General features: G+C 37.3%; 1 protein-coding gene across 1 annotated transcript; it reads left to right on the plus strand.

The window, feature by feature from the left end:
* The first annotated feature begins 1093 nt into the window (after window positions 1-1093).
* LOC140882767 (malonyl-coenzyme:anthocyanin 5-O-glucoside-6'''-O-malonyltransferase-like) lies at window positions 1094-2642 on the plus strand. The gene has a single exon (XM_073288958.1). It carries the CDS (start codon window positions 1163-1165, stop codon window positions 2540-2542), a length of 1380 nt encoding a protein of 459 aa, XP_073145059.1. The 5' UTR covers window positions 1094-1162; the 3' UTR covers window positions 2543-2642.
* The last annotated feature ends 8814 nt before the right edge of the window (window positions 2643-11456 follow it).

Genomic DNA, 11456 nt, shown 5'->3' on the forward strand with positions numbered 1-11456 from the left:
TCATGCAGGGGTTAAATCGAGGGATGTGCACGAGCGGCAGAGACCTGAGGGGGCAGCAACATGATTAACCTCCAGAGCATACCCCACAATATTTCAGAAGAGAATATGATCCACACGAGGATCGAACCCGCAACGCTGGGGAATTTCTTTCCACATCACCTCAGGCCTTACCAACTCGCCTATGCCTCTGTGGGCATGTGAAGTGATTATCTGTATATATAATCCAGAGATCCAATAATCTCATAAACAGACCCACCAGTCTAGGGGTGAGTTTTTGGTATACCGTATCAAAATACTGGTATGAAAAAAATTCATACCGATATCGAAATTTCGAAATTTTGATATGGAAAAAATCCATACTAATACCGTATAGATATCGAAAAAATATTCGATATACCAAAAAAATGTATATATATAAAAAAAATTTCGATACGATATCTTTAAAAGTCGGTATTTTGGGTCGATATCCCAACCATGGCCACCACCACACTATTTTCTTTTCGTTTTTTGTTTTCTTTTAATGTATTTTTTTTAAATGTGCTGGGATGTTCAAAATGGTTTTGTCTATACTACCCCATTTGAGCAGTGGCCAAATAGGGATCCAATCATCCCAAATGAGATCATATCAAATTCCAAAAAATATGGGCTGTTGTCTATGCTAGCACATGGGTAGTGTCCATGTGCTAGCATAGACAAAGCCGTAAAAGATACACAAATCCCCAGCCGTGGGACCCATATTAGGGAGTGTTTGCAACCACTAAAAAAAATGATTGTTAGCTTTTGGCTTAAAAAATTATTTTTGTGTGTTTTTTAAACCTAGATTATGTGTTAGCTTATGCTTAACTTAATTGAAATCCAAAAGCTAGTCATGTGGTGATTATGATTTTCCAAAAGTGATTCTAATAAGAAAGTCATTGTTAAAATCACTCTAATCACTTATTTATCAAACACTACTAACTTTGAATTTTAGATTTTCACATTTGTTTTTAAACACTACCAACTTTTGATTTTTGTTAACTTTTTTATAATCTATAAATTAATCACATTTACAAAAGCACGATCTATTGCAAACACTCCCTTAGATAATCCTTCCCAATAATCTCCCCATCAAGCCACGCTACAAATAGTTCCTAGTCGAATTAAGGCACAACACCAAAGGACCATGACGAGCATTGTCGAAACCTGCGGAATTACACCGCCACGCGGCGAGGTTCCGCCGGAGATATCACTTCCGGCCACATATTTTGACATCATGTGGATACTTTACCACCCAATACGACGCCTTATTTTCTTCGATTACACCGAATCAAAATCCTGTTTCTTTGAAACCCACCTCCCGAAGCTCAAACGATCCCTGTCCCTAACTCTCAAGCAATTCACCCCACTCGCAGGAAACATAATATGCCCTCTAAACGCCGATGAAATCCCCAGATTCCGCTACGTTGATGGGGACTCCGTGCCTCTTACAGTTTCCGAGTCGAGCAATGATTTCGATAGTCTGGTGAGCTATGGCGCCCGTGATGCAGATCAGTTCTACGATTATGTACCTCAGATGGCGCCGATAAAAGACGAACCCGAGTACAAACTAGTCCCGATTCTGGCTCTGCAAGTCACTCTGTTTCCAGGAAGGGGGATAAGCATCGGTTTCGCCAATCATCACAGCATCGGAGACGCGAGTTCAATTCTAAGCTTCATAAAGATGTGGGCTTCGATATGCAAATTCGACGGTTCAGACGAGGAGTCGAAGTCTCAAGATTATCGTAAACACATGCCCTGTTTCGATAGGAAGTTGATAAAGGATCCCCGCGGAATCGACCGTATTTACTGGAAGCAATTCAGACAGATTCCCATCCAGTCTTCGACTTTTCCGCTACCTACGAAAAGGGTTCGCGCAACATACATCCTAAGTGAATCTGACATCAAGAAACTCAAGGGTCTGGTTTCAAGCAAGAGACCAGGTCTTGTTCACTTGTCATCTTTCGTGGTTGCGTCTGCTTATGTTTGGGTTAACCTGGTGAAATCAGGGGACGCAACTGGTGAGGAAGTGGGCGCTAACGTGGACGAATACTTCATATTTGCGGCGGATGCAAGGACAAGAATAGATCCGCCGGTGCCTGCCAACTACTTCGGAAACTGTTTATGTGGCGGAATAGTGAAGATTGCGCACGGTGAGATGGTAGGAAACGAAGGGGTGGCGGCGGCTGCGGAAGCCACAGGGGAAATGATACGAAACAAGGTGAACAATAAGGAAGAAGCACTGAAAGGTGCTGAGAATGTCCTATCAGATTTGGAGAGTCTTGGGAAGATAAGGAGTCTGGGGGTGTCTGGATCACCGAGATTTGACCTGTACGGTGTGGATTATGGATTTGGGAAGGCAAGAAAGGTGGAGGTTGTGTCTCTTGATGGGGAAGAATATTCAATGTCTCTGTGTAAGTGGAGAGATAATTCTGAGACTGGATTAGAGATTGGCTTGTCTCTCCCCAGACCAAGAATGGAGGCATTTGCTGCTCTCTTCCAGGATGGATTAAGCTCCATTGCATGATTGTCTATCCAGTGCAAACATTCACACTCACTTCCAACTTGTGTTGAGTTGTATTGTATTGATTTAATGAATATTTCCACGATGTTGCTTTGCTCTTTGATTTTACAGTGCATGAATTGATTAAGGAGGTATGGATTGAGAAAAGTTGTACTGTTAAATTCCTTGTCTAAAAAGGATTTTCATTGCTATCCATGACTACAGGTTAAAAAAAAACGGGTAAGGAGATTCTAGTTTAGGTATTGATGATGCCCGGGAACAATCGGGTAGTCGGGAGGATGATTGCTGTTGCGATATTTTAGCTTGCAAATGTATGATGTCAAGTTTTAATATTTTTATTATTTTATTAAGTGTATGTAACCGATTTATTCTAGCTGTTTTTGGTGTCATGGTTTGTTTTTTCCAATTTTTTCCTTCTGTATCATGCACTCTCTCTCCAACTCACTTATCCCACATTTTCTCTCAACTGCTCTCATCATATATCTTTCCATCAATTAAAATTGAATTTCATTCATGTCTAATTTTTTTTATATTTGAAAAAAAACAAAAAAATAATAAACAAGCACTTTAAAATTAACAAATTATTCAATATACAATATATTATATTTGTATATAATATTTTACACACAAAGCGTGTCTGCTCCATCGCTGGTAGAAATTAAGTCCAAGTCGAACCCATAGAGAATGAATAAAATGATATTATATTAAATATTTTTAACTAATAAAATCTTAATTCTATTTAGAGCTACGATGATAGTTTGAATTTGATTAACTAAAAATTGTAATGAATAAAATTAACCAACGATGAGTTTGCAAGACAGAAGTTCAATGAGAGATAAATTCTAGAGGTTCGATTTTATTTGATTATCAACCAATTTAATTAATAAAGAAATCTATATCATAAATTCTTGTAGTTTACTAACCAAAAATTATCAATATCCCAAGTGACAAGTAGAAATTCGTATTTAATATCAAACTCGATATTCCTATCAAAGTTTAAATATTTATTCCGTAAATGGCACAAAAATTCTTTTAACGGCTTCAATGGAGTTATAGGCCTCCCAAACTCTATAAACAACAACGATGTATTTTCCTACGATCCTATTCAAAATCGTCTCTGCCGAGTGCTAGATTTCAAATAAATATAATAATTTAACTAGTGATCAGTTAATTGAACACAATCAATTCAAAAAAAATACATATAAACCGAATGAATAACTCTAATATATCAATCAAAATATCAAAAAATATTTTTCTCTCGCACATGGCGCGAATGAGATATTTATTTATTTTAATAATTTATGAACTCTGTAATATTTTAATCTAGTCAAACCTCTCACTGATCCACATATAAAAATTGTTCCATATTAATATTTATTTTAATTGTATTATGAAATAACAATAATATATTTAGGATCACATCAAATTATATATATATAGAAATTTTCAGCTGACCAACCATATTTTTGAGTGGGTTTTAGTGATGCGAAAAAAAAAACACAAAAATCACTAAAACCCACTATCGGGTTTTAGTGGTCGCGGACCAAGTGGAGAAACATGGTTGGACAGCTGAAAATTTCTATTTATATATATATGAATAATGCTAGAGGTACAACCAATATATCGTACAACGATATTTACAACAATTATGTCGTGATATTTTTCTATTATCTCGTGAGATTTTGAGATGATATCGTAAGATTTTGCATTCAATGTATCCGTGAGATTTGATAAATTAAAATTTTGTATTGAATTTTTTGTGGTGTAAAAATTGTTGTACAAATTTGGTTGTACATGTAGCATTGCTATATATATATATATATATATATATATATATATATATATATATACCAAACAAGTAAAACCACCATGTCAATCAAACTCATGGCTGTGACGAAGAAGACGATTCCACTTTAAACTATTTCATCGTCCGGACTGCTCCAGGACCACACGGCCGGCTGCTTATATCATCGTCTTATACATCGATCCAAATCAATGTTATTTTAAATTCAACTCATCTAGAAACATGATTGGGACATGATATCTTTTTTTTTTTTTTGATCTTGCATGATTGATTGATTATATTTGGTGCTATACCATTTGTGTTAAATATGCGATCTTAGAAACATTATACGGAAAGGATCACATCACACTGTAGATTAAGAAATCTGCCGAATACAGCAGTACCATGACAACCACAAGCCTCGTGGAAAGCTACCGATCACACCGCCACACTGCGAGGTTCCGCCGGAGATATCGTTGCCGGCCACGTATTTCGATATCGTCTGGATTGCTTTTCACCCAGTTCGTCGCCTTATCTTCTTCGATTACACTGAATCCAAGTCAAGTTTCCTTGAAATCCACCTCCCCAAGCTCAAACAATCACTGTCTCCAACTCTAAAGCACTACACCCCACTTGCTGGCCACATGATATACCCTCTAAACGCCGCTGAAATACCAAGATTTCGATACGGGCGACGGAGACTTCGTGACTCTTACGTTTCCGTGTCTAGCAACGATTTCGACAGCCTGGTCGGGTATGGTGGACGTGATGCAGATCAGTTCTATGATTACCTACCTCAGCTGCCGCCCCCGATCAAAGGCGAGCACGAATACAAAGTAGTCCCGCTTCTGGCTCTGCAAGTGACCCTGTTTCCAGGCAGGGGGATTTGCGTTGGTTTCGCCAATCATCACGGAATCGGAGACGGGGAGTTCCATTGTAAGTGTTAGAAATTAAACTTGGACTTAACTCACCTCAAAAGCTAGCTCAAGAGGTGAGGTTTGCCCTTGTTCATATAAAGAGGTCCAGGTTATTTAGTCAACCTATGTGGGACATAAATCAATACCCCAACACACCCCTCTCACGCCCAGGAATGAAACGACTGGAGTGTGGATATATTAAATGGGTGGCCAACTATGGGACGGGTGAGGCCAACTATGAGCCGTCCAACACATAACGGGAACTCGGGCTTTGATACCATGTTAAAAATTCAACTTTGACCTAACTCACTTCAAAATCTAGCTCAAGAGGTGAGGTTTGCCCTTGTTCATATAAAGAGGTTCAGGTTATTTAGCCAACCTATGTGGGACATAAATCAATACAACAACATTTTAGAAAAAGAAAATCTTTCATTGAAGAAGAATCGATAGAATTAATTCATTGAAGAAGACAAAATAACAGAGTAAATGAGAACCGAACTATTTATACTAAAACCCAATGATGACTAAGCATGCCAGCTAATTGCCAGCTCACTAACTTCAATTAACTAACTGATTAAGCTGACTAAGCAACTAAGCAAACTAACAACTTCTAATACTCCCCCTCAAGAGGTGAGTGGATATTATGCACTTTCATCTTAACCAGAAGAATCTTGAAACGAGATGGCAGCAAAGGCTTAGTAAACAAATCAGCTAATTGGTTTTCTGAAGTAACATGCATCAACTTGACAACCCCCAACTGCACTTGTTCACGCACAATATGACAATCAATGTCAATGTGCTTGGTACGTTCATGAAAAACAGGATTTGAACCAATGTGTATAGCAGCTTGATTATCACAAAAGAGCATCGCTGGTTCAGCACTATGTAATCCAAAATCTTTGAGAAGGGAACGAATCCACATGATTTCACAAGTAGAAGCAGCCATGGACCTGTATTCAGCTTCTGCTGATGATTTAGAAACAGTTTCCTGCTTCTTGGATCGCCAAGAAATCATGGACTCACCAAGGAACACACAAAATCCAATAACGGATCGTCTAGTATCCAAACAAGCCCCCCAATCAGCATAAGAGAAGAACTGGAGTTTAAGATCCGATTTACTTTTATAAAATAAACCTTGACCAATTGTTGTTCCCTTAATATATCTCAGGACATTTAAAGCTGCATCCATATGAGAAGTCCGTGGTTGTGAAACAAATTGACTCAACGTATTAACTACATAAGTCAAATCAGGCCGAGTAATTGTAAGATATAACAATCTACCAATCAATCGCCTATAAGGAAAAGAATCAGACAGCAACTCTCCAGCATCATGAGTAAGTTTGGTATGCGAATCCATTGGAGTAGACCTAGGCTTACAACCTAGAAGACCGGCATCAGTAAGCACTTTAAGAGCATAATTTCTTTGACAAATAGAAATACCACTGGAAGACCGAGCCACTTCAATACCCAAGAAATACTTCAAATCACCCAAATCCTTAAAACGAAACTTGTTATTAAGAAACTCCTTTAATTCTGGTGTTGCGGCTTTATTATTAGTAGCAATCACTATATCATCAACATACACTAAGAGAGCAATAAAAGTGCTGCCTTGAGTTCATAAAAACAACGAATTATCCGCATGAGATTGAGAAAAACCAATGCTCAATAGTGTAGTAGAAAATTTAGCAAACCATTGTCGAGACGCTTGCTTCAAACCATAAATGGATTTGTGAAGTTTGCATACAACATTGATTGGCAATACCTCCCCCTGTCGAAAATACCCCGGAGGCAAACACATATAGACTTCCTCTGATAAATCACCATGGAGGAATGCATTATTAACATCAAGCTGTAACAAAAACCAGCCCTTAACAGCAGCTATAGCAAGCAAGACTTAACTGTAACAAGTTTAGCAACAGGAAAAAAAGTTTCAAGATAATCGATGCCTTCTTGTTGGGTATAACCTTTAGCTACAAAACGAGCTTTATAACGCTGCAAAGAACCATCAGCAGAAAACTTAGCTTTATATACCCAACGACAACCAATAACACACTTTTCAGAAGGCAATGAAACAATGGACCAGGTGCCATTAAGTTCTAAAGCTTTAAGTTCCTCTGCCATAGCATCCTTCCATTCTGGAATGACAACAGCTTGAGAATAATGCTCTGGTTCAATGATAGACGAGACACTATGAACAAAAGCACGATGGGAAGGAGAAAGTCGGTGATAAGTAAGATATGAACATAAAGGATGAGCAGTAGAAATAGAAAGTGGAGAAGAGACAGTATAGCAATGATAATCTCGCAACCGATGTGGAGTAGTAATGCTCCGCCGAGAACGAGGACATTGATTGACACTGTCTATGAGAGAAAAATGAGAAGGAGCAGAAGAATGTAAAGGTAAAAATTTCTCACAAAAAAAATCAGAAGAGGATGAGACAGAAGGATTATGTTGGAAAGGAAAAATATCTTCATAAAAGATTACATCCCTAGAGATAAAGCATTCATTAGTGTCCAAATTTAACAACTTAAAACCTTTATAACCAGGGGGTAACCTATGAAAACACACTTAGTAGCTCTAGGAGAAAATTTATCACGGGAAGAAGGTAGAGTAGATGCATAGCACAAACATCCAAAGACTTTCAGATGAGAATATGATGGAGTTCTTTGATATAGCCACTCAAAAGGAGTTTTCTGTTTAAGAATATGTGAAGGCATGCGGTTGATGAGATAAACAGCTGTAAGGATACAATCACCCTAGTAAACAAGAGGCAAATTGGATTGATATAAAAGTGCTCGAGCCACATTCAATATGTGTTGATGTTTTCGCTCAACAACAGAATTTTGTTGAGGTATCTCAACACAAGAATGAAAATGAACAATGCCCTTTTGTTGGAAGAAAGTAGTGAAATTGAGTTCTGGAGCATTATCACTCCGAACACCCTTAACTTGAACACCAAACTGAGTATGAATCATTTGATAAAAAACAGGAAAAACACTATGCACATCAGACTTAGCTTTCAACAAATAAATCCAGGTGAATCGGGAATGATCATCTACAATGGTAAGAAAATACTTATATCCTTCAATGGTCATAGGACTGAAAGGTCCCCAAATATCAATGTTTATAAGTTGGAAAGAAGTATCACAAACATTATGTTGCACAACAAAAGGTAAACGTTTCTGTTTTGATAAATAGCAAATAGAACAATGGGAATCATCGTCTTTTATAGGAGTAAAATGGAAATGGTTATCAGTAACAGAAATTGTAACAGAAGATGGATGTCCCATACGAAAATTCCATAAATTGTTTGCTATACTAGCTGTATTACAGAGTATTGTGGAAGGACTGTCTGATTTGTTGAAGACGTATAAGTTTCCAATTCTCTTACCCATCCCAATCACCTTGATCTTGTTGGTATCCTGGATTTGACAAAGATCAGAAATAAAAAAAACTGAGCAAGAAAGAGATTTGGTGAGTGCACTGATGGAAAGAAGATTAAAATGAAATTATGGCACAAACAAGACATCATGAAGAATAAGATCATTTGACAGATGAACGGTACCAACTTGTGTAACAGGAATGGAAGAATTATTAGGAAGTATGACCTTAGAGTTAAAAGGCTTAGAGGTAATGAACAAAGACAGAGAACAACATATATGACGAGTTGCTCCAGTATCTATTACCCAATCTGAACGCTTAATAGTTACAAAAATATGTGACAAAGAATAGATACCATTGAAACAGGACACCATTGACTCTTGCTGCGGTTGTTCCATGATGAAGTTATTCTTGACAGGCAACTTGGAGCAAAGAACTTCAATAAGTTGCTAACATTGATCAGGAGTTAAACGATCAACTGAAGAACCAGAAGAATCCTCAGATACGCCATATGTTTGACAAGCTTGTACTTTCCCTTGAGGATGTTTTTCAGTTGTAACAAATGTCTAACCAGGTTGAACCCTACCTGGAACTTGTTTTGGATTATATTTATGATGTCCAGGGGGAAATCCATGCAACTTATAACATCTATCAACTATATGATTCGTAAAACCACAGTGTGAACAAAGAAGTCCACCAAACTTTCCCTTTGCATTCTGAAACTTTCTCATATTTGCTACAGCAACAGATGCATCCATGTTAGTATCAACTCCTAATTTCAGAACATCAGAATGTATTGATCGTTGTCGTTCCTCCTGAATGACAAGTGAAAAAAACCTTAGAAATAACTGGAAGATGATCAATCATCAGAACTTGTGCACGCACTTGAGCATAAGAATCATTCAATCCCATTAGAAACTGCATTACACATTCTTGATTATGATAATTCATCCACTCCCTCATTGAACCACACTGACAAGTCGAGGCTGGTTGATAATCTCTCAATTCATCCCAAAACGTCTTCAGTTTTGTATAATAAGTACTAATGTCCATGGATCCTTGATGTAAGCCACTGAGAAACTTTTTAAGCTGATAAATCCATGGAGCATTACTCTGAACGAATCGATCTCATAAATCAACCCAGACTTCTCGACAAGTGGTCATATACATTAAACTATCAGCAATTTCTCGTACCACAGAATTCAAAATCCAGGAAGTAACCATACTATTGCATCTCGTCCAAGCTCCGTATAACAAATCATCAGACGAAGGACGAGAAATCGAACCATCAACAAAACCTAGCTTATTCTTTGCTGTCAATACCATAACCATAGCTCGACTCCATGTGTTGTAATTCGATATGGTTAACCGACTAGGAACAAGAACCAAACCTGGATGATCTCCATTTTGCAAAAAAAAAAAAAAAAACGAACTACTTGAATCTTCTGTAGATACACGATTCATCTGATTCATCCGAACTGGATTATTGTTATTGTTTGCAATCACACCTCCTCCGCCTCGTACCATCGTCGAAGAAGCACAAAAAAAATAAATGTGATAAGATTGAAATCACGAAATCGATCAGAAAATCAGAGCTACGCTAGATCTAGCTCTCTGATACCATATTAGAAAAAGAAAATCTTTCATTGAAGAAGAATCGATAGAATTCATTCATTGAAGAAGAAAAATTACAGAGTAAATGAGAACCGAGTTATTTATATTAAAACCCAATGATGACTAAGCATGCCAGCTAATTGCCAGCTCACTAACTTCAATTAACTAACTGATTAAGCTGACTAAGCAACTAAGCAAACTAACAACTTCTAATAGTAAGCTTTATAAAGGCATGGGCTTAATTCCATATGCAAATTCGAGGGTTCGGACAAGGTGTTGATGTCTCAAGATCATAATGGTAAACTCTTGCCCTGTTTTGATCGGAAATTTATAAAGGATCCTCTCGGAATAGACGCGGAGACAGATTCCTATCCAATCTTCAACTTTCCCATTGCCCACGGAAAGGGAAACGAATCTGATATCAAGAAACTCAAGGGCCTAGTTTTAAGCAAGACACCGAGGCCCCGTTTGGTTTCAAAAGCCAAACCAAAAAAACATTTTTTTTAAGTGCTTTTCAGTTAACAAAGTGTTTGGTTGACCAAAAAAGTGCTTAAATAAGCACTTTTTAAAGTTAAAATTAAAGCTTTTTCAAAAGCCAAAAATTGTAGTTTTTAAAAGCATTTATTTTAAAAAATTTGTACAAAATCCAAACGGGCTCCGAGTGTGATTAACTTGTCATCTTTCGTGGTCGCGTCTGCTTATGTTTGTACGGACATGGGCTTTCATGCTCAAAAAAACTATAATATAGGGGCTTAAATGCTTAATTAAACTCGTTAGTCGTTACACATGAAGTATTAGCTCATGTGTGCTTTTACAAGTGCTGTGGCGTTTGATGGCCTTCTTTCTTTTTCTTTGTCTCCAAGTGCAGATCGATTTAGGGATTCATTCTCTCCAAATCTTCTAGTCTAGGGCTTCCCAACATAGCAATCTGTAAGAATATTTTATTGTTCGAAACATGAATTTGTTTAAGAGTTTCACAAAAACATAACAGCTCATCATCAATGGGCATTGGCAAATGCCCATATCATTTCTCTTTTGCGTAACGACGCCCGAATATATCCAACTCTGAACAGGCATGTACATTGTCAATTTTTTTTTCTATATTTCACTTTCAGGTTTAAAATGAAAATTTTTGATGAATAACACTGCGTTGATTTGTACCCACTTCAGTTAAAGTTTGTTTTGTAATTTTTTTTACTGAAATTGTAAATTTGTAGCAAGT

The sequence above is a fragment of the Henckelia pumila genome, chromosome 2 (assembly GCF_033568475.1).
Source record: "Henckelia pumila isolate YLH828 chromosome 2, ASM3356847v2, whole genome shotgun sequence".
Lineage (NCBI taxonomy): Eukaryota > Viridiplantae > Streptophyta > Magnoliopsida > Lamiales > Gesneriaceae > Henckelia > Henckelia pumila.